This window comes from Dipteris shenzhenensis, chromosome 2 (genome assembly GCF_047967505.1).
Source record: "Dipteris shenzhenensis isolate YYH24624 ecotype China chromosome 2, Dip_SZ_1.0, whole genome shotgun sequence".
In the NCBI taxonomy this organism is placed as follows: domain Eukaryota; kingdom Viridiplantae; phylum Streptophyta; class Polypodiopsida; order Gleicheniales; family Dipteridaceae; genus Dipteris; species Dipteris shenzhenensis.
The window spans coordinates 24,636,350-24,660,960 of record NC_141597.1 but is presented as its reverse complement, the minus strand read 5'-3'; the positions used below and the strand labels follow the sequence as shown (position 1 = coordinate 24,660,960).

The 24,611-nt window shown below is 44.9% G+C and overlaps 1 protein-coding gene across 1 annotated transcript; it reads right to left on the bottom strand.

Moving 5' to 3' along the window:
• Positions 1-211: 211 nt before the first annotated feature.
• Positions 212-22,347, bottom strand: LOC147904521 (RING/U-box superfamily protein). The gene is made up of 5 exons (XM_087394570.1): positions 21,198-22,347; positions 20,409-20,587; positions 20,229-20,312; positions 1,318-1,491; positions 212-891 (listed from the first exon to the last, which is right to left on the bottom strand). Exons 1-5 carry the CDS (start codon positions 21,454-21,456, stop codon positions 769-771), a joined length of 819 nt encoding a protein of 272 aa, XP_087250696.1. The 5' UTR covers positions 21,457-22,347; the 3' UTR covers positions 212-768.
• Positions 22,348-24,611: the final 2,264 nt, after the last annotated feature.

Sequence of the window (24,611 nt, the reverse complement as noted above, 5' to 3'; positions counted from 1 at the left end):
TTTAGGAAGCCAATATCTTTAGGAAGCCAAGATAACTGCTCTTTGGCAAATACTCCTTCCCGAACGAGCCTGTCAAAAAAGCTGAGTCATTGCTTCCAAACTTTGCAAATGCATCCAACACTCAACAGGAGAAGTTACTTTAGGAAGCCAATATCTTTAGGAAGCCAATATAACTGCTCTTTGGCAAATACTCCTTCCCGAACGAGCCTGTCAAAAAAGCTGAGTAGGAGTCTGAACACATTGTACAAGTCTCACAATTTCAGTAAATCAATCCACAACTAGCCAAAAATATCTTCCTTGGAACTCCTCGTCCTGAAGAAGAGCACAAGAAACAAAGAACACAAACTTCTGTGTTGATGAAGAGTTCCCTCAAGAAGATTTCCAAACCATTGAAGCTTGGGCTAAACTCACACCAAATAGCCCATTAGTTAACAAAATTCCATATCCACGTCCTATGCAAATAATGAGAGAGATCTAATCTTTACAACCTTCCCTGAGATGAGCCAATGCACAATGAAACTTGGCATTCCCCTGTACTACAATGTTACAATTTTTTATTCTCTGTTTCCTGCATTTCCATTCTGAGATTTTGCATGTACTAAGAGCTTGTGTAGTACATGCTTGTGTACAGAAAATTACAATTTGGTCAAAATTAAAGAGCACAGCTCAGCTCAACCAGCAACACTGCCGCAAGAAAACCCAAAATATATACAGTGTGAACGCCCTGACTTGATGGTGGAGCACTTGAAAATGGCAAGGATATTCAGATTAAATATCTCGTCTACACATAGGACAAGAACCATGTCTCAAGAGCCATTTGTCTACACAAGACATATGATAGACGTGGTGACAAGGGGGCAAACTTCTTGCAATTTCTCCTTGCTGCAGTTCCTGTCATGAGGAAAAAAACGAAGCATTCTAGTGAAGCAGCAATGAGATCCAAGAAAAAACAGATAGATACTTAGAAACTAATTATCTGACAAAAGCAAGAGACAACAAACTGCAGTCCTATATCAAGTTAGAGAGAAGCCTATAGGTGAGACCTAAATAGATCACAGAAATTATAAATAGCTGTGCAGATTAACAATGCAATCTCATCTCATTAACTGAACATGATTCCTCATTATAAGAGCCAAGATAAGCACGCTAGGGACAGCATCTCTAAGAAGCACACAGAGCTGTGTTGAACCAGTAAAGCCTATCGATACAATCCCCACAAAAAACATAAGCATCAATCACCAACACAGATAAAAGAGGGTCTATGTGGCGTCAAAGTCACAATGATACATTAGAACTCATTATTTGAACTTGTCATACCTGTAAGCAGATGGTACAACAGATAATCTCTCGAGTAGAATCCCTTCGATTCTCCTCTGTGACAGTGTACCACGGTAGCTTTTCAAGAGAAGCCTCAGATGCACCTTTAATCCCACCTTCTCCAGGCCCAAACATTTCATACAAATCCTCATAACTCATCTCAGCTATGTTAACCTGCAAGCAATTACAATCCTCAAAGTGAGCATAAAGACATAACCATGCATTCTTGGTTTCAAACAAAAAAAAACAGTAAGCAATGTTTCAGAAGCAATGCACAGATCCAATAATGAATCCCAGCAAGAACCAACTTGATCCCAAATGTTGCGCATTAGAAAATCAGGATGAGACATGGAGTCAAGCACCTTAACCAAGCAAAGAGATCGATCTTTAATTAAAACGAAATAATAAAATTGATGCGAGAGTCACAAGCAGAGTACAGATCCGATAATGACTTCTAGCAAGGACCGAATTCAGCCCAAATGTTGTGCGTGAGGAAAGTCAGGATTCAAAACATCGACGACAAAACAAGGTTTAATTGAAACAAAAGAATAAAAGTTATACGAGTGTCATAAGCAAAGCACAGATCCGATAAAGACTTCTAGCAAGGAGCGAATTCAGCCCAAATGTTGTGTTCATGAAAGTCAGGATTGAAAACATAGACGTCAAAACCCTCTGCCTCATACGGAGTCTTGCTAAGCTCAACAAAATAGCTCTCCCAAACAAAGAGTTCTAAGTACAAAATTTCTTAAAAGACAGTTTTTATAGGACAATGCACCACTAAAATTACTAAGAACTATCAAAATATCAATAGGAGAGGTCATCAAGTCAAACTTCAGTGAGAGGTCATCAAGTCAAACTTCCATATACGTGTATTCAGGAACATGCCCAACTAAAAACAATACCTCATGACTATCACCCACAAAATTAAAACTCAATCACACACAGTAGGGATCTATGCCATCTGCATTCAATACTGGGAGTAGAATAGAGTTTTTGTCTAAACTCTGGAGATGAAAAGCAGACTCACCCATGACAAGACTCTAATATTTCACTTTAGTCTCCCCAAAAAATATTCGAAGTAAAAAATCCTAGAAAAAATCGCTAGTAATGCAATGGAGTGCTAGAAATATAAAAATGCTTGTAATATCAATAGGCAACAACTTGGACCAAAATTTAACAAGGTGAAATTTGATGTCTTCTAATATAGCAAAAACAATACAAAGCCAAGTAGACATCCGAGAGTAACATATATATCATGCTCCAAAAGAGGACCGATCATACCTCAAATGATGTCACACTAATTGGATGTATGGAAGCATTGAGTCTAAAGGCATCCCTATAGGCATCCAAAATACCATGTCATACATTAGGACAATCTCTACACAAAAGATGCACCCCAATGTACCTCACAAATGCAGCCACTCAATCTAGTACACAAAATGGGCTGTGTGTGCTGCTCTATATTCTTCCTCTCTCAGGCCTTACCACTTGCTCTTTTTAGAGCATCGGTGACATGACCACGATCACTCTTGGAAATCAGGACCTACACACAAGCACAAACCACCGATCATAGAGCCACAAAGAGAGGCGGAGGCATGCTCACCACCAACTGTGTACACGCTCATGGGCCTAGGACCCGTAGAATCCGAGCAACCCGCCACAGCCATGGGCTGCTAGCACAAACATCTACACCCAACCAGTCCACAACCTCCTGGTGTCCCATACCATTAGAAGGCACCCAGAGGGCCTTAGGACTGCGCTGGGAACCCAGGCTACGCTAGAAGCAGGTGCGCGTCCGCAACACGATCAAGGATCCAAACCAACAAGGAAGAGCTAAACCTGCTTTGACTTGCGTGAATGAAAATTGAACCCTTGGGCCCCTTATATAGGCTGTGGCCCAGTGCCGCCAAAAAAAGCTGCAACCCTAGCTCGTCCTTTGCCCTTACAACCCAACCTAAGAATCACCTGCCTAGCCACTAGCCTCCCCAAGCTATCAAAGCTAGTCCAGTGCACCTAAGCACACATCAGATACAATCCGGGAACATGAGATACTCCCCTCACTCCTGAGTTCAAAAGAAAGTCTGAAAACTGTAGGCCATCTTCTGGTAGTTCTAGTGACGCCCTATAGGCCATGGTATGTGCCTTCTAGGCATAAATATAGGCACTTATAGTGTTAGTGCCTTTTAGGCCACATAGGACACTTAGTCCTATGTGACACCTAGGACACTTAGTCCTAGGTCTAGGCACAAGTACTTTGTACTCTCTCTTTTTCACTACACTAGTTGACGTCACGGCTGATTATCATCGACTCTTTGTATTCTCTCTTTTGCCTATCGATCCTACAATGGTATCAGAACTAGATTTGACTCGTCTTCCTACCCCGGACCTTCATTTCTCCCTGCACTCCTTTCCGTACATTCCGTACGATTGTACGATTGATGTACTCAGCTTGCACACAGGACGTACCTCCGTACTGTGTGGTACATCTCTCCGTATAGGTGTACGAAAGATCTAGTACTTGTTTCGTATTGCATTCTATACCTGCATCGCCGTACCTACAAGTGGGAGCGTACTTGCTCCGTATTTGCATCGTACAGCTCCGTACCTGAGCAACTGTATAGATCCATACCTACGTGTTGTACAGCCGTACACCTTCCGTACAAAAGGTCTTGTTACTGGTGCCGTACACTCCGTACAGCCGTAAGCTGTATCCCGTACTTGCGCCTCCGTACAGTCACGTGTACACGTACCAGACTACCGTACAACTGTCGTACATTTTCGTTATCTGTACACTGGGTTCCGTACAGCACACCTGCTCCATACAATTTTTGTACAGCGTACCTACTCAAAGTATAGCTTTCATACAACGTACTTGGCTCATACTTTCTTCCGTACATCCGTACTTTGGATTCCGTACTGGCATTCGTAATGTTCCGTACATCTGTTCCGTACCTACACCGTACATTGTACATGCACAGTACTTGTTCCAATATTTGTTTGGAAAGCCTACATTTTGAGGTCCATACTCTGGGACAATACATTTGGGTTAGATTGCAGGACATCGAGTCACTTTTGCAAGACATTGAGTCACATTGAGTCAGGTTTTCACACATTGAGTCTTTTCTGAAGGACATTGAGTCAGATTATCATACATTGGGTCACTTTTGCAAAAATCTAAGCAAAATTTGGGGCTTTTTTGCATTTGCCCTCTTCTTGGCCTATTTGCCCTCATTAAATTTGGGGCTTTTCTGCATTTGCCCTCTATTTGGCCTATTTGCCCTCATTAAATTTGGGGCTTTTGCCAGATTTGCTGTTTTTGCAGTGAACATTGCCTGCCACAGTCACATTTGGGTCGGATATGCATTTGCCCTTTGATTTGGGTCGGAAATTCGCAGATATTTGCTGTCTTTTTTTTTTTGGACAGCCAGCTCTTTGCAGTGATAGCCTTGAGGCTTTTGGGTTTTCAGGTCTCTTTCAGGGTATCACATTTGTGATGGCTGGGAACAATCAAGATCTATTTGGCGTTCTTCATGAAGATGATAAGTTGGATGGCACCAACTATCCAATGTGGTCTTATCTCATGAAACATATTCTTGTTGCAAAGCATTTGTGGAATATTGTTTCTCGGGTTGATCTGAGGCTAGCCAATGCTACAGTGGTTGCCTCTACTGCTCGTCCCTCTGCAGAGGGTACTCCTCCCGATGCCTCATCTTCTAGCACTCTTGCTACTGCTCTTCCAACTCGGGAACAGTCAAGATGGAATGAGATGCAAATGCACATTCATGTATTGCTTTATCATGCAAGAGAATCATTATTCCACACATCCGGTCTTGCAGGACAGCAAAGGATGCTTGGGACAAATTGGCTTCTCTCTATCAGATTCGCAATGAGGCACCTGCTGCATATTTGAGAAGGCAATACAGGAAGTCAATATGAATGAAGGTGATTCTATGGATGCATACCTGACAAAGGGAACAACTTGCCAACATTGATGAGGTGGTGCCAAATTCTCAGCTTGTGACTACCACATTCAATGGATTGCCAGATACATATCAAGGGTTTGCTACAACCCTTCGATTAGTGGCCATGGGTAATCCAGACCACTATTCTTTTGATCAGCTAGTTACTTTGCTTTTGCAAAAAGAGCAAAGTCGAGCTAATAGACAAGCCATTATTCTTGATCATGCATTTGCTTCACAGCAGACAGGAAGAGGCAAGGCTTCCAAGCCTATGGGCAAGCCTAAATCTGCGCATAGCAGCTGTAATTCCTCCCATGCATCTAAAAATACAGCAAATAAGTCAAAGAAGAAAAGATGCAACTATTGTCGCAAGCTTGGACATGACATTTCAAAATGCAGGAAGCGCATTGCTTCGGAGAAAAAGAAAGCAGGATTGACACCTAATGCCTCACATGCTATTGAATCCCATGAGCCAGCAGATGCTTCACATGCACATGCTCTTCAAGATGATTGGGCATGGGCTGTCCATTGCTCATTTGATCCCTCCAAAGCTGATGCACTTTTTACTGCTAACGACGCTCAATCTTGGTATTTTGATAGCGGTGCCTCCAAGCACGTCACATCTTGCACACAGTTGTTTCATTCTTTAGCAGATGCACCTCAAGGAGGGACTATCACATGTGCTAACAATGCTTCATATGCTGTAAAAGGAATTGGAGATGTGCAGCTCACATCCATTTCAAACCATCCTGTCACTTTGACAAATGTTCTTTTTGTGCCTCGAATTGAAGTCAACTTGATTTCAATTTTAGCAATTGCCACTTCAGGTTTCAGAGTGATTTTTGATGGCTACAGATGCCTAGTTTATGATCTTCGTGATGACAATGCCATATTCTCACTGGCACTTTGCAAAAGGGGTTTTATGACCTTGATCATCACTCAGCTGCAATTTCTATTGAAGCATTTGCTATTTCAGATTCACAGCTTGCTGAAACTCATCTTTGGCATGAGAGAATGGATCATCTCAATTATAGAGCTCTTGCAAAGCTACATTCACCACTCATCTTTGGCATGAGAGAATGGATCATCTCAATTATAGAGCTCTTGCAAAGCTACATTCACAACAGATGGCAAATGATGTACCTCAAACTCACACAGTTTCCAAACATGTGTGTGAGGGTTGTCTTTTGGGTAAGATGCATCGGTTTTTCAAAAGAATTGTCCAAAACTCTCACAAAGGAAATTGCAGCTAGTACACAATGATGTCTGTGGCCCAATGAGGACAAATGCCATTGGGGGGTACAAATATTTTATGACTCTCATTGATAATTTCACAAGATATTACTGGGTATATCCTTTAAAAGCCAAATCTGAAGTTTTCTCATGCTTTCCGAGGTGGCTGAATATGGTTGAGAATGAATCAGGATGCAAGCTTGTCACTCTCAACACAGATAGGGGGGGGAAGTATATGTCAAAGGAGTTTGTTGCATTTCTGTCTTCACGAGGCATTGTTCACTCATGCACTACTCCTTACACTCCTCAGCAAAATCTTGTTTCCGAAAGGAAAAACGGGTCCACAATGGAGATGGCCAGATGCATGCTTAAGGCCAAGTCTTTGCCCAATAAATTTTGGCTTGATGCAGTGAAGTGTGCCAACTATGTGCTGAATAGATCACCTACACAAGCATTGAAGACTGTTACACCTTATGAAGCATGGAAAGGCAGGAAGCCTTCACTTTCACACATGAGAGTTTTTGGGTCTCTTGCATATGTTCATGTACCATCTCAGTTGAGACATAAGCTTGATGACAAGGCAATCAAATGCATATTTATTGGTTACAGCCAGGAGAGCAGAGGGTATCGGTTATATCAACCAAATACTGGGAAGATTATTGTCAATAGAGATGTAATCTTTGCTGAACATTCAGCTTCTCCTCTTGTGGACTGCAAAGCTAAGCCAGATGTTGACATGTTTGATGCCTTTGAATCTTGGTTATGCCTTTGAATCTTAGTTACCTCTACCATCATCAGAAGAGGACTTTGACCAGCAACATGAGCCTCCTGCAGGTCATGCTGATTTGCAGGTTTCTCTTCCAGCACAAAATGATCCCACTATTCATGATGCAGTAATTGAAGAAAGAGCTGTAAATAGACAGCAAAGGCAGGTTCCCAGATGGCTTCTTGATACATTGAGGGACAGCAAACAAGATCAGCCTTTTGCTGCCTGGACAAGATCAGGGAATAGACAGATGCATGGTCACTTTCTTGAGTTTGCACTCCTTGCTACAGCTTGCAATGAAGAGCATTTGTGCCATAAAGATGCTTTTGACAGCAAAGAGTGGATGGATGCAATGAAAGATGAGTTACAATCCATTGCTAAAAATGACACATGGGAATTAGTAGATCTCCCTCCCGGCAAGCATGCCACTGGTACCCGGTGGGTCTACAAATTAAAAAGGAGATCGATACAAAGCCCGTCTTGCTGCCAAAGGGTATGCCCAACAACAAGGCATTGACTTTGAGGAGACATTTGCTCCCACATCCAGGATTACTACCATTAGATGTGTCATTGCCATTGCAACCCATCATCATTGGCAAGTGCACCAACTTGACATCAAGACTGCTTTTCTTCATGGGGATCTGTAGGAAGAAGTCTATGTCACACAACCTCCTAGCTTTGAGGTTGTTAATTCTGAAAACAAGGTATGCCGGCTTAGAAAAGCCCTTTATGGTTTGAAGCAGGCACCCAGGGCATGGTATACCAAAATTCATGCACACTCTATCTCTTGGTTTTCTGAATAGCCCCACAAAACCCACTCTTTATGTCCGTGGGAGTGGATCTGATTTTTTAGTGCTGATTTTATATGTGGATGATATGCTTATCATGGGCCCAGATACTCAGCATATTGCAGCTTTCAAGGGACATGGGACAGCTCCACTATCATTTGGGCATTCACTTTGCTCATGTTGAGGGGGGTATCATGATGTCACAGTCCAAGTATATTGGACAGCTCCTTGATCGTTTTCAATTCGAGGATTGCAAGCCAATCTCTACTCCAGTGGACCCTGGCTTCAAATTCTCAGCTCATGATGGGAGCCCACAATGTGATATCACTCTTTATCAGCAGGCTGTTGGATGCCTTATTTATTTATGTCACACCAGACTTGACTTACAGTATGCAATATCTCAACTCAGCAGATTCATGCACATGCCCAGTTCACAGTGAGGATAGTCTATCTCCCGCTACAGCATAATTCATGGCCTCTTGCAAAGTGGTGCATTTGTTGTTCTTGATCTGGAGTTTATAGGAATCTGGCAATCCATCCAGAAAGAATCCCAATAAAGTCACAGGGTCCACCTTTGTAGTTATGGCTTGCAAATCTCAAAAATTATGGTAATAAACTTCAAAGGTCAAGTTCTACTTGGACATATCGAGGGTTTTGAACTTCCCTACAATATCATAATCCTCCTCTTTCTTCACGAAGTCTTTCTTGAAAGCTTCTTCAAACTTGCTCCAGTTGGTGGGCTTCGGCTGTAGTTCTTTCCACCAAAGAAGCGCTTTGCCTGAAAGATATCCTACTACAAATTGGATCTTCTTATCATTTGAGTAGGGATGGAATTGGAAGTGTACCTGCCAATTGTGCAACCAAGTGTCGACCACTTCTGTTACGCTCTGGCCAAGGTAGCATGACCTCGGAAGAATCAGTCGACATTTTTCTTAAAGGATCTATGTTTGTAATTATTTGTTTGCGCTTCATGTAAATGATCGGGAGGGGATTAATGTCAAGGTCCTAGGTGAGGGTTGATAGCACCAGACTAGGTGGATCTAAGGCTAAGGGTCTAGTGCAATAAATGTGCCTAGGGGCAAAGGAAACTAAAGCATCCCAAGAGAGGGGTGAAATGTTGCATTAGTAAGGCCCTATAATGATGACATGTGGCATCTAGATCCATCTAGGGAGATGGGGCTTGTTGAAGCTAGAGAGAGAAGAGAATGAGCTCTCACATACATTTTGATTTTGAATTCTCTGTTGGCTCTCACGTTTTCAGCAAGGTTGGCTAGGTGGAACAAGAGTGGTGCTTCTCCCGTGATTTGTCTGTAGTTAGAACTTAGTAGTTAACAATTGGTATCAGAGCCAAAAGGCTAGGAGAGAGAGAGGATCTCGGTGACGGAGGATAAGAGGTCGAGCGATGGACGAAAGACCTGAGCCCTCAGGTTGAACGAGGAGTTGGGTGAAAGACCTATGAGATAGGCAGTGATTGGACGGGACGTGAAAGGCGTCGTGAGCGGGTAGCTGTTGTGCAGTGATGAGGAAAATTGGTAAAGCTTTCACCTAATACACCGCAAGCTCTTGCTAGCCAACGCGAGAATACCACCAAATAAATACGTGGATGAACGGGTCCCGCAAGGATGGAATCAGTGAAGTGACTGACGCACGGGCAGTGGTTCGTGAACGCGATATGTGAATCGGACGATGCGCGATTGACGAACCACCACCATGCGTCACGCCAGGCTGCACCTTGGAGATACCAGTAATCACATGTCGCGTTGCAGGCCTCCCCGTTCACGAGCCACTTGCGTGCGTCAATCTACCAAATGAATCGGTCCTTTCTCTGTGGTTCGTCAGGTCAGCCCGTCGTGTGGAGGTCACAAGCCCACTAGCTGTTTGCGTGGCCTTGGACGAACCAGATAGGTGGTTCATCAACCTATCGTCTATCTTCACCAGCATCTCCCAGATCCCGTACGTCGCCCAATCCACGCATCACTTTGAAAGTCTCCCGCAATACGAGCCTTCATTTCATCGTAGACCACGGGCAGCAACACCTACCTACGTCAACCTGCTTTACAGAATCCCTCGCTCCAGCAACGGCTCAGAAACAGCCACTCCCAAACTCAAAAATAGAGAAAGTCTGGTTCACTTGGCAAGAGCGATCAACCAGGGAGCTTCCGCCAACTCTGTTTTTTTTCCCTGATTAGTTTCGTTGATGCTCCGCTTATATGAACAAGATCTCGTAAGTGGTAAGTCTGCATGAATGTTTGATGCTGTAGCAGGAACAGATTATGCTTGAGATTATGCCTGTGTACTTCAGTTAGAGTTAGTTTGCAGGAATTTCCCTAGTATAGGGAAAAGCGCTATTTGGATTAGGCATGTGTCAAATGCCTGGTTAGTGTGCATGTGGGATTGCAGGTATTCCCTAGTAGAGGGAATTGTGTCAGAGTGTCAGTACACTGAATTGTGTCAATTTGTAAATACAGTATTCTAGCGGTGTTTTTTTTTTTTTTAAAGAAAAAAAAAACCCACAAAACAAAACACCCATTGAACTAAATGGAAGTAGAAGAAGGGGCTTCCAGGAGGGACCCTGGTGAGTCAGGAGTCCGGCCGACACCTTATCTGGCAGGATTGCATTACTTGAGGATGCCTTGCAGCAATTATTAGCGCAACAGTTACAGACAAATGCAGGGCAGTGTGAACTTAGAAGAGCAATACATAGTATGTCTGCCAGACCTTCTCGAGATGAGAAAGGAAAGGCTCCAATGGAACCGGAGTCTAGTGTCCATACGGTCGAGCCTAGGAAGGCTAAAGTACCAAATATTGCTAATTACAGGCCGCAAAAGTATTCTGGTCGGATGAACGACCGTGGTTCTGATGTCATTGAGACTTGGTTACACAAATGAGACGAGGCGTTCACCATTTGTGAAATCAGGAATGATATCAAGAAGATCCGCGAGGCCACCCACATGTTTAGTGAGGCAGCGGATCGGTGGTGGATTAAGCAACAAAAAGATGGTATAGCATCCACTACCTGGGAGGGGTTTAAAAGAGAATTCAGGAAACACTTCTTACCTCCTGACGAAGCATCTCGAGCTTGGGATCAATATAGGAACCTTCGTCAGAGAAATTTGTCAGTGGCATAATACACTGATAAGTTTCGAGAGAGCGAAATGAAGGTTGATGAACCCCTGCCTCAATCAATCCAAGTGAAAGATTTCATATTTGGATTGAATGATCGGATAAAGATGGAAGTTCGGGCTAAGTACACGAACACGTTAGATGATGCAATAGCCATAGCCTTGAACTATGAAGATGCCAAGGGCAGCAGGCCAAGTGGGTTTGCACAGGTCGGAACCCAATATGGGTATCCGAAGAAATCTGGGTTTAAGAAGAAGTGGATTAGTAGAGGGAGTGGTTCTCAACCAAGTGAAGCAGGCGAAGCCAGCTGAAACTCCTAAATCAAGTACCACCATTGGAGTGAAGAGGAAAGTAACTCCAATGGCAGCCCGGGCTTGGTCTAAGTCTCCCTTAAACCCAGAACAAAGAGAGAAAGCGAGGAGAGAAGGCTTATGTTTTGGTTGCCTTCAGCCTCATCAGTGGAAGGATTGTCCACGGAATAAAGATCGTCGGATGGCTGAGATGGTAGTCTCAGAATGTGACATGGAAATGGAGGGAAGTCCCAGAGCAGAAGAGATGCAGATTCAGCTAGCGGGATCTTCTCAGAGGTCAGTACCTTGTTTGTTATGTGTGTCTATTGCTAAGCTAGTGACGAGTGCACCTGATAACATCCTATCTAAGCCCGCAGCAACAGGGTATACAGCCTTTAATGATACGGAGTTAATTAAAATGAAAGGGCAAGTGGCCAGTCATGATGTCATTGTGTTGTTTGACTCAGCGTCAACTCACAATGTGATTAACTCCAAGCTCGTGAACACACTGAAGTTAAAGACAAGTCCATCTGACTACGCGTATACAGTCAGGATGGCAGATGGAAGTTCAATTGAAGTATGGGACCAAAGGGTTACCCAGTTGGAGCTTCGTATTCATGACTATGCTGAGAAGCTTGCTTTTGAAATAACTAAGCTTGCCCATGCAGATATAGCTCTGGTTATGGCGTGGCATTCTAGGAAGAATCCAGCCATTGATTGAAAAAAGCACGTATATCAATTCAAGATAAATGATGTGCTTTATGTCTTGCGAGGTGAGAAAGATATACCTAAGGGACCGTTGGTTTCCGTGATGGAAACCCGAAAAGCTTAAGAAGAGTTTTTATTCCTTTGGACAGCATCGGTAGAGCCGGTGGATGATTCTTCGGCTAGCACTGATGTTACGCAAAGTGGTGAGATGGCCAAGCTGGCTAATCTTATAACAAAGGAGTTCTCTGAATGTTTTAGGGATGAACTACCTTATGGGTTACCTCTAGAGCGGAATGTTCAGCATAAGATTGAACTAATCCCGAGGGCAAAACCTGTAAATAGACCTCCCTATAGAATGAGTTTTACTGAAGAGGTGGAGGTGCGTAGACAACTGGAAGAATACCTCAAGTTGGGGCAGATTCAACCAAGTTTCTCACCTTTTGCTTCGCCAGTGATATTAAAGAAGAAAAAGGATGATACGTTTCGCTTCTGTATAGATTTCTGTATAGATTACAGAGCATTGAATAATATCACTGTTAAGCACAGGTATCCGATGGCTCGAATTGATGATTTGCTAGATGCATTACATGGAGCCATGATTTTCAGCAAGATAGATCTTAAGTGTGGCTACCATCAGATCCGGATTAGAGCCGAGGATGTGCATAAAACCGCTTTCAGAAGCAGGTTTGGTCATTATGAGTTTTTGGTAATGCCCTTCGGACTTACCAATGCTCCAGCGACATTCGTCATGCTTATGAACGATTTACTATGTCCGTATATCGGAAAGTTTGTAGTACATTTTATTGACGATATTCTAGTGTTCAGTAAAAGTATTACTCAGCATCGTGAACACTTGAGAATAGTGTTCAGTACTTTGAGGAAAGCCAGTCTTTATGTAAATAAAAAGAAAACTATACTGTGTATGGTTAGGCTTGAATATTTAGGATTCATAATTACTCAAGAGGGGGTAGAAATGGATCCAAAGAAAGTGGCTGCGATACTAACTTGGCCAATCCCTCGGAGTCTAACCACGTTGCGATCATTCTTGGGATTTGTCCAATTTTATAGAAGGCATATCAAAGGATAATCCGAAATAGTGTCGCCATTGACTGATCTGACCTCAGATAGAGTACCTTTTATATGGGGACAGAATCAACAAGAAAGTTTTAACACCATAAAACAAGCTGTGGTCACAGGACCGGTGTTAAAAATAGTTGATCCCCAGAAACCGTTGTTCCTGGAAACCGATGCAAGTGGCATTGCGGTAGGAGCAGTTCTCCTTCAAGAGGGAAGGCCAGTAGCCTTTGAAAGCAAGAATCTTTCTCCCTCTCAGAGGAATTGGCCAACTCATGAATTGGAGTTGTAGGTTGTTATCCATGCTTTGAAAGCATGGAGACATTATTTGTATGGTTCAGAGTTTTATGTAAATGTGGATCATGATACTCTGAAACATTTTTGTAAACAACCTGACTTGAGAGGCCGCCAAGCTAGGTGGGCAGAGCTCATGCAGGAGTTTAATTTAACGATTCGGTACCGAAGAGGAAAAGATAATAAGGTTGCTGATGCGTTGTCTCGCATTATGCACAATATGAGTTTCACGGTGTTAGAGAGTGCTCTAATGACCGAGATTAGAGAAACTCAAAAGGTGGACGAGTTTGTCTAGAGCTTGTGGCCTAAAGCTCATGTGTTAAAACCCGGGAAAAACGAAAAGGATGACTTGGCATCCAGAAAAGGCCAAACATATGCAAGATATACCATAAGGGATGGTATGCTGAAAAGAAATGGCAAGATTGTAGTACCTAGTCAGAATGATCTCAGGCAGAGAGTCATTCGACAGTGCCATGATAGCCCATGTGCGGGACATCCAGGAGTCGAGAAAACATATGATCTCGTGAAGCGAGATTTCTTTTGGCCAAAGATAAAAAAACATATTCATGAATATGTGACACGCTGTTTCTCGTGTCAGGTAAGTAAGGCCGAGCAGGTGAAGCCACCCGGACTTTTACAGCCCTTGGAAATACCACTAAGTGAGAGAGCATTTCCATGGACTTTATTGTAGTGTTGCCTACGACACAAGGAGGGTATAGTTCTATCCTTGTGGTGGTTGATCGTCTAACCAAGATGGCTCACTTCATTCCGACTAGAGATTCTGTTAGTGCCCCGCAAGTGGCGGATTTGTTTATTAGACATATATTTCGTCTGCATGGATTGCCTAGATCCATAGTGTCAGACAAAGATGTCAGATTTACCGGTCATTTTTGGGGCGCGGTATTTGAGACACTAAGGACTGAGTTGGGAATGAGTAGTGGGGATCATCCTGAGACGGATGGTCAGACGGAGAGAGTCAACCAAACTTTAGAGGATATGCTGAGGGCATATGTGTCATTGAGGCAACATACATGGAACAAGTGGTTGCCATTGTTGGAGTTTGCCTACAATGATAGAAAACATTCCTCTACAGGGTTCAGTCCGTTTGAGCGGAACTATGGTTATAGACCAGCAAATCCAACTATAGTTGGAGTACCTCAGAAAGTGCCTAGTGCCGCGAACTTTGTGGTTCAGATGCGAGGGATGCTAGCACTTGCGAGAGCTAATATCTGCCAGGCTATGGATAGAGCCAAGGTGTATGCGGATGAAAACCGGTTTATAAGAGTATTTAAGGAAGAAGAAAAGGTTTTTCTCAGAGTTCCTTCGCACTCGAAGTCGTCGACTTCAGGAGAGTGTGCTAAGTTATCACCTCGATACTGTGGGCCGTGGTTAATTCTAAAGAGAATAGGCAAGGTAGCCTATAAATTAGAATTGCCACAGGGGTGTAAGGTGCACCCGGTTTTTCATGTTTCGCGCTTAAAGAAATTTTTACATACAGGTGACTCACTAATCGAAGGTGTGGTTTTGTTTCAGGAGATAGAGGATAATGCGAGACGCAAACCAACAAGAATCCTGGACCGAGAAACAATGCAAATACGAAATCGGAAGATACCCACGGTGTTGGTTGCATGGCATGGTCAGCCTCTATCCGATGTTAGAAATGACCCAACAGAGGGTACACGCAGCGGAAGACTTATAGTAATGCCCAGGAGCTCACACAGCGCGCAGTGTGGGTGTGGAATCACAAACTTCTTTACTTATGTGCATTCAATAGGTGTGCAGACTCATCAATAGACAATGAACCAAACCAGATAGAGAAACCACCAAAATATATATTTCCGTCCACAACTATGGACACAATACAAAAGAGACAGATCCAGAGTCCCACCAATGATGTGGTCCTCTGATCTTACCACAAGGTCCTTCTCCTATCTACTGGCTATCTCTAGACTCGAGCCCGGGTGCTCCACCTAGAGCGTAAGTAGACTTTCCGTCTAGAATGATCCTCTCCACCTTGCTGTCTGGAAACTAGCCTAGGTGGGCAGCCTCCTACAAGCTAGGTCTGCAGCACAAGGTACTTCTTTCTCCTCCTGACTATAGGCCCAAAGGTAGCCCTGCTGCTGCTCCTTCTGCTGGTGGATTGGCTGCTCCAGATGATGAATGAATGGGGCTAAATGGCCTCTTTATATAGGCCCCAAGGCCTGCTCCAAAAAAACCGACCAGCAGCATCATTCTGGCTGACCCAAACAGGCCGACCAGTCTGCTGGAAAACCGCCCTTAAAGGGCTCTCATTACAAGGGCCCTTGGCCCACAACACTAGGGCTTTGGCCCTCCTTTCAAGGGCAGATGCCCTACTATATATTCAGGGTCCAGCCCCCCCAAACCTACTGCAAACAGTGCGCCTCCATGTCCTAGATCCATCGCAATCTGTCCCAGACTATCTTGCCTCTGCTCCAGGCTTGTTCCAGCTCTAGGGCCCCTGCCTGAGATCCATACGTGGCAGATGCCCTACTATATATTCAGGGTCCAGCCCCCCCAAACCTACTGCAAACAGTGCGCCTCCATGTCCTAGATCCATCGCAATCTGTCCCAGACTATCTTGCCTCTGCTCCAGGCTTGTTCCAGCTCTAGGGCCCCTGCCTGAGATCCATACGTGTCCCTGAAACCAGCCGTACAGCAGGCATCTGTAATCCGTACAGATCTGCCATGCTTCCGCACTATCCTGGCTCTCTGTCCTGCCCATAACAGCTCTAGATGTGCTGCCCACATGACAGCCATGATGCTGTCTATGTGGCAGCCCCTTTCTCTCTTTTTCTGTTGGGTACTGCCCTAGGTCTCCCTCCCCCATGCTCTCCTCATATGGGGGCTTACAGATGGGGAGGTGACCTTTCCAACATCCGAAGCTACCTGGGAATCCGTGTATCAGTTGCGGAGAGTGTTCCCAGACTTTATCATCGAGGACGCTGATGTCTGAAGAGGGAAGGAATGTCACGCTCTGGCCGAGGTAGCATGACCTCAGAAGAATCAGTCGACATTTTCCTTAAAGGATCTATGTTTGTAATTATTTGTTTGCAGCGTCACGTAAATGATCGGGAGGGGATTAATGTCAAGGTCCTAGGTGAGGGTTGATAGCACCAGACTAGGTGGATCTAAGGCTAAGGGTCTAGTGCAATAAATGTGCCTAGGGGCAAAGGAAACTAAAGCATCCCAAGAGAGGGGTGAAATGTTGCATTAGTAAGGCCCTATAATGATGACATGTGGCATCTAGATCCATCTAGGGAGATGGGGCTTGTTGAAGCTAGAGAGAGAAGAGAATGATCTCTCACGTACGTTTTGATTTTGAATTCTCTGTTGGCTCTCACGTTTTCAGCAAGGTTGGCTGGGTGGAACACTTGTGGTGCTTCTCCCGTGATTTGTCTGTAGTTAGAAGTTAGTAGCTAACAACTTCCTTCTTTCGTGACTTTTGCTCTCCAGAATAGTGATGTTAGGTCCTAACACCGAAGCCAAAGCATCCACATGAGAGAGCTTGAATGGTGTTCGTCATGAGAGTAATTGAAGTGTGTAGCGCAAGCATCTGGTCAGCCAACTGGGAGTGAGTCGCAGTGAAGGTGTCAAGCCTTTGATCCAGAGCTGTCTGAAATTCTCGAAAGGCATTCTTTGTGACCAGATCGTCACACAAGGCCTCATCCTGAAGATCCATAGCTTGATCCCCTTCTTGAACCTCGGTTGGAGATGAGTGGTATAGAAAAAGAAGATTCGGAGGCTTCTAGGAAGGAGAGACTGAAATCGGCTGTTTACACAACAGAAGAGATGGTCAACTGAGGAGCTAGAGGACAGCAACCGGTCCAAGAGAAAACTTGGAGGAAATCAGGGTTCTGGCTGCAGAAAGGAGGAAAGAAAACTGCAAATAAACAGGCCTGGAAAGCTCCAAACCTAAGAAAAGAAAGGAGCTGGTACAGCAGCGCAATTGAAGAGGGTAGCTTCAGAGAAGAATCTGGCAACTGAAGGCTGGCTGCGTCAGGCAACGGGAATGCAGGGGGCTGTGTAAAAGAGAGAGCTGCGGGTTTTATATTTAAACCCAGGCTATGGGCTGCTAAAGCGCTCAGGAGCTTTTAGAAAGCTGGCCGCTTTTTTCGTTGGAAAAAGCTTCTACTTTTTTTTTTTTAATTAGCTTTCCCAAAAGCTAACTCTATCCAGCCAAATCTAGCGCATGATTTTGCTGAAATTGGAAAAGCATGTACTTGTGCTTTATGCTAATTAGAAAAAACATGCGCTTTTGTCTATAAGCACTGGCCAGCTCGAAAAGCACAAGCTGCTGCCTGCATCAGATCCTACCTTTCTCTCTCTATGCACCTCAGCCCAAGCAGCTGCGCCATGCACTGTACCAAGCCCTGCGCAATAGTGAAGGTGACCGGACAGGAAAAAATAGCGGAAAGGAATGAGAGGAAAGGTGAAGATAGCAGAAGACACGGATGAGTAGGGGAAGCAAGGGAGAATATACATATATACATACATATGTATATATACATATATACATATGTATATATATGTAAGTGTATATATACATATGATCGCTCAAAGGGGAAGCTGGCTGCTATGCTGCATGCTTCTCAAGACCCTATCTCAATGCTTGGACATCTCCCAGAAACAGGTGCCAACAGCTAGCGTGGACGGATATACAACCAGACGATTCATTGATCCATGAGTGTAAAAAATGCCTGCAGGCCATGCCTTGCAGAAATGCAGCTTCCTTTTGGCAATATTCCTAGATCTCTCCATGCGCTGCTCCCAAGTGGTCTGCAGGGTGCATTGATTATACCCAGGAAAGACCCTACCTAGGGAGGAATCACAATCTTTAGGCGACCCTGGCCTGGGTGTTCTGTGTGCCATCCGAGCCTAGAAAATTCTGTACGAAGCACTCAGTTGCCCCCCCTATGAAAACACTAGCAAGAGGCGAATAATCAAGCTGTCTCCAAAAGCACCTGGTTCACCAATGCACCCAGTCAAAGAAAGTCTAGCCGAGCTTCAATAGAGGAGCTTGCGCCAAACACTCTATAACACCAAGCAATCTGCTACTATGCTAAACCCACCTGACATCCCAGGTATCTCGTTGTCTACCCTTGGGGAATCCATGCAACAAGCCTAAAACTTAAGAAATTAAATGTATCGGAGCTACCATGCCAAAGATGTAGAGATGTTCCCCTGAAGCATTCAGCCATTCTGTCCATTGTATCGCAGGAATGTGCTCTTATATTGTAATTTAGGGTGGTTACACACCAAGCCCCTGCCTGCCCAAGCCACAATACTTTGCCTTTTGGTGAGCAGGGATCCGCCATAGCCCAGCAGCAAGGCTGTTTTGCCCATGTGTCGAGTTCAAGCCCCCACCAGCCAGGTCGAATTAGACGTTCGTCGAGATCCATGAAGGGGGCCTCTAGCTATGCCATAATGCCTGGGTTAGCACAAAAGGAGTGTGGGCCAAGACCACCTCCCAAGCTGCCAATAAGTCCAGGACTCCTCGGTCATCTCCAACATATCCTGTAGGTCCAAGTGCATGGATCCTCCCTCGTCTCTCAAGCACCAGAGCTGGAATACATGAGGCACGTAGTTTGGAAGAACTAACATGTCATTTTGTCCCCCTGCTGCTACTCCGCTCGCCAGTCTACATTGCTTACATGTCCAGCCAGTCACTCTCTTGCCCTAGCCGCTGAGAGGCTGGCAGGCCATCCAACTGGAACATCAAATCTGGAATTCACCCCTTTTGGGGGAGCACCTGATGTGATTGTTCCAGATGCAACACGCTAGGAGAATGGTCCGACATCATGTGCCGGGCAGAATGCCATTTGACTCCCCTGTGCATGGCAAAATTACCTCTACCCTCTTTGTGTTGTGCAAAGTCACACTCATGACCAGGAGCTTTGTTGGATTTTCATCAGTGCAGAGTTTGAGTTTCCTTTGTTGGATTTTCATCAGTGCAGAGTTTGAGTTTCCTTTATGGCTCACTGGCTCCATTATTTGTGATGCTAGCGTACACCTTATGTTTGCCCACATATTTGGGCTTGTACATACAGATCCGCAAGTTTCACACCCTCCTTGGATAGAGCTAACCCAGGCTAGGCACACAGTAGATGCTTGTACTTTTGCATTTTAGCCTACCCTAGAAAGTGGATCCATGGCCTTGTAGAACATGAGATGGCACATGCAGTAATCCATGGCAAAAGTACTATGTTCAGACTTACCTGGCTCTTCATAGGAAGCCTTCCTCCCGCTCTAAGTTTGCTTCCTAGATCCCTTTTTTTTTTTTTTTAATACTCCAAAAAGCTCACTTTAGCCATTTGACAACAGGGTTTCGAAAGCAAATACCATTAAACAGGTATGAAAGATCCATAAAAACAGAAGCAACATTTAAGACTTAATATGTGGCTCATCGACAAGCACAGCTAGCATGTAAGAAACAAAAGAGTGGTCCCAACCAAGAATTGCACATTTTAAAGGACCATTAATGATCAAAGACATTGAACTATTAGCATGCAGGCATCCAACTACTATTTAAAATCCGAGTATGATAGTCCAGATTGCACAGGGTATGTCCCGTCACCCTAGGTAGCCTGTATTAGGCACCAAGAATTCTCATTCCAACCCTCTACCATGGCAACAAAATTTAGCAAAATGTTATCACCTGCCAGCGGTGTGCAGTCAACACAGCAGGAGCAACTTGTTCTTGAACAAATCTCCCATTCAACAAATCCTCAATGAATTCTGCCTGCAGTCAACAAGACACTAACATTAAAACCTTGTATCCTACATTGCTACTAAAGAGAGAAGAACCAGACAATGCAGGCCAATCTCAAAAGCTTACCACTGAAGATGATGGGTGAGAACCAGATCGCTCTGAGTACCAATAGGCCCGTGAGGCTTCCAGAACTTCCACTGAAAGGACTGCCCCAGCAACAGCTCCTAAGCCAGCTCCTCGAAGCAAACCACTGTCAGTTGCTCTTCCAGCTAGAGCCCCCGTCACCGCACCAGTAAATGCACCCACTGCATCCACATATTCCCACCAACAGACCTAAATTGAGAATCAGAGCCTCCTGCATAAAAGTTCCCCAAGCACAAAAAAGAGGGCATGAAGAGGAAGGGGATGGAGCATTTTTGAAGGGCCCGGAGAGAATTTCAATAGTATCAGCAGAAAAAAGGTGCCTCAACTATGCGCCCTAAACCCTCCCCACAGTGGAAAGAAGTTTTGCTCAAAACTTCTACAGGATTCAGAGAATAAGCACAACAAATTGTCTAAACACTGTATCCACCCTCCATAAATGATATTTGATGGAAAGAGCCGTTCTTTCTTTACAAAGCGGAAAGAGTTAAGGTTTTCAGTATATGTACATCGACCACAATGTCTCTCAAAATTATGATCCCGATGGGATCGACGGGTGATAAACTGACACCCAACTGAGAATCATTTTTTCACACCCACATAGCGGTCCTACCATGTCCACATGGAATTTTCACACATCTTAATCAACGAGCTTTGTAGTGTATACGTTTCATAGACGTAATTATAGTTGGTTACAGCGACAAGGGTGGTAGACATACGTTACGATAGCAACTAAAAAGTACGCGGCCATTTAAACGAAAGGAGAACACTCACCTACAGCAAACATGCCTGTTAGAGCGCCCGACAACGCCCCTGCAAGCAACCGTGAAACACTGCAGATAGAGAACGGAAACGAGACATCTTCCGGTCCGCTGGCTCGTAAACTTCTTTCAGCGACCGCTGTGCGTTGCGGTTGGAACAGCAAGGAAAGGTGTCTAGGACCCGAGCGGAGAGTATTGCACATACTACAAGAACGTTGAAAGCTATCGTTATGATAGGTACAGACGTTGCAAATCCAACCGAAGTCGTCCATAACAATCAAATGGGCGGTAACGATGGAGGCAATGTGAGGATGGGCTGCAGAATGGATGGTAAGGGAAGAGCTGGAGATGGGGAAAGGTGAGAGATGGCGGGACGAGGAGGGGGCGAGGACGAAGAAGGGGGGGGGGGGGATGCGAATTTAGAAAAAGCGAAGGGAGTCGCGGGGAAACGATGAGGAAATAAGCAGCGAGGGCGTGGAGTTGGGAGCAGCTAAAGGGGGCGGAGAGCGGCCAGGTGGTAGCGGAGAGAGCTACAAAAGCGCAAAATCTCCCACAAGCTTCGGAGTCCACCTCTATCTCTCTCTCTCTCTCTCTCTCGCTCTGTCTCCTGCACCACCACTCGTAGACTATCGACCTCAAAACAGCTCCAATTGGCAGCAAGCTCGACCTCTTCACCACGCTAGGAGCAATCTCAGAGAGTCTCCACAGCCTCTCGCGGCTCTCTGTGCTTCCCAGAAGGCTAGGAGCTCAATCACAAATTATCAATCAGGGAGCAAGCTCCGAATCAGCAATGCTCTGCACCCATTTTGTGAGAGAGAGAGAGAGAGAGAGAGACTGTGCTGCTTGTGTGGAAGCTGTGAAGGGATCAAGAAATGAGAGAGACTGTGCTTCGTGTGTGAGCTGAGGGTGAAATCGATGGAGAGACATGGGACGAGCATCACGGCTTGAGGGCAGTTGAACGTTGGTGCGCTATTGTGAGAAAAAGCAGAAGTTGTACGCTCTTTGAGAGAGACAGAAAGATGGAAGGATGATTCATTCCATTGGGTGGTTTTCCTGATGATGCTTTTCCAATCGTTGTTGTTGTTGTCTCTCTGTGCCAAACTCAATTTCAAGTCGCAACCAAACTTTCCTCGTCCACTTTGAAGACTCTAATCCTTTCAGAGCTTCACCACCTGCACTGCACCTCTTTCTTGTCCATCATCATCCCTTCCCTTCATCATCAGCAGCTAAGCTCGCACAAATCGAAGATTACTCCCAAAAAACCTTCTTACCTGCAAGCAACCCAGATTTTCTAGCCCTTCTTCGTCAATCTTTCGACACACCTTAGCCCCATCCAATCCTGCCGGTCATCACACTACTCGCAGCCATCCAAGATTCATACCAAAAACCTTCGGTCCCAAAAAAACCCATCATCCACATCCTCTACTTCTTCTTCATCAAGTTCCTCTATTCTTCTTCATCAATCTTCCAAACAGCTTAGCGGGATCGATCCTGCCGGTGACCAGAAAGCTCTCGCAGGCATCGAAGGTCACTCACTCAGAACTTTCAGTGCGAAAAAACCCATAATCATCAACTCGGCAGCTGCATCCTCTAGTTCTTCTGAGTTCTCATCTTCATGAGCCGATTCGGGACGCTTATCGAGATCGATCGTCAAGTACAACGGTTTTGATGACTCACGGTTCACTGCTCACAGAATCACAACTTTCAAGCGGGTCCACGCACGTCGTGCGCCCGGCCCATGGTAATCGAAAACCATCCTCGTCAGCCGGCCTGTCAGCGGAATTCCAAATTCCAACGATGATGATCCGCGAGTGTCAGTGGGCTATCAGGTTAATTACAGAAACTTTCCAGATCGCAGCTATGATCTGTCGCCGATGTTCGAATTGATCTTTTCTGAAAGACAGCGCTGCTGATGATGATGATAAAATTTTCTACAGCGAACACAGCTCCCCCTCGCCGATAGCTCTATAACTCCAATACACTTTCAGTCTCTAAAATTAGTCACAAGACAATGCAGACTGAGAGTGAAATGTAGGTGTGATGCATAAAATCGCTTGGAGGTTCTTGAGATCTTGGCACTAAAAAGAGAGCGGCTGTCAGTAATGATCTCTCCATGCATATGGCCGCGCTCTTACACCTAGTTCCCGCGCACGATGCCAACCCGGCATTTTTCGCTATAGCAATTCCCATGGGCACGCCCCATAGTTCTCGGTGCCATCATCAAGCTTTCTCACCCAGGAAATTTCCTTCTCCACCTGGGCAATTCGCGGCTTGGCAATCTGAAGCCAATCACCTCCTACCGCTTTTGACGGCCTGCTCCATTGCCCTCTGCACGTTCGCGGGGACAACTGTTGGCTTGTGCCTGAAAATGCAAGGGGCTTCTAGCATTATTTGCCAGCATTGGCAAATGTGGCTCTTATGAGGTAGAAGCATGCTATGCCACATGCAATTTCGGAACAATGGTGGCATTGTGGCCTTGTTATGAACTTTTCACTCACTAGGATTGAGAGAGACCCTTTTTTTCCAACGAGCAACCCCCTCGCACCCACTTCGAGAGTTTCGGTCTAATTTTTCACTTTGCATCAAGCATGGCCCTAGTCAGTAGGCCTGTGACATCCTTCTCCTCCTGTGGGGCCTCCTCGTCCATCATAGGATGGACTTGAACAAGCTCTGGAGTCCAATACAAACACCCACGTAGCACTTAGCTATTGAACTTCGTCCCCTCCACCCGCTACATTGGCTCTACTCCTACGAAGGGCACGGACTGCAAGTCAAAGAAGGGATCACAGAGGAAGTCCAGTGCCTCTAAATTGGCTCCTACCGTTGCAAACCAGAAGGCGGCCATGGATAAGATGAAATGTTTGCACCTGTACACCACACATGTGCACAAATTGGGAATCTTAAATGCCCATCCATGGAAATGGTCTCCAGTCAACATGGAACTTATGAGGATACATGATATAAAAATTATTCAAATTATCACCCGTGCAAAGTTGCATGTCCATTTGACACAACCATTCCGTGACAGTCCATGAAAGGGATTTTTTTGGACCTATGTATCACGAATGTGCATAAATTGGGAAGTTTGCATGCCCATCCACCCTAGCAGTCCCTAATGGACATGAAACTTTGCAAGGACACAAAAATTAGTCAAACTAATACCCATGCAAAGTTGCATGCCCATCTGATACTTTGACCATTCCATGACAGTCCATGAATGGGATTTTTGTGCACCTATGCACCATGCATGTGCACAAACTGGGAATTTTGAATGCCCATCCACCCAAACACTCTTTGATGGACATGAAACTTTTCAAGGACATAAAAATTAGTCAAATTAATACCCGTGTAAGGTTTCATGCCCATATGAAACTTGAACATTCCATGATGGTCCACGAATGGGATTTTTCTGCACCAATGCGCCACG

Excerpts from the sequence above, each read along its gene's own strand:
- LOC147904521 (XM_087394570.1), bottom strand. The coding sequence starts at position 21,456 with ATGGACGACTTCGGTTGGATTTGCAACGTCTGTACCTATCATAACGAT. Across the intron at positions 20,588-21,197 it reads AACAGGCATGTTTGCTGTAG|TGGGTGCATTTACTGGTGCG; the intron begins GTGAGTGTTCTC and ends ATGTGGATGCAG. Across the intron at positions 20,313-20,408 it reads CTCACCCATCATCTTCAGTG|GCAGAATTCATTGAGGATTT; the intron begins GTAAGCTTTTGA and ends TGTTGACTGCAG.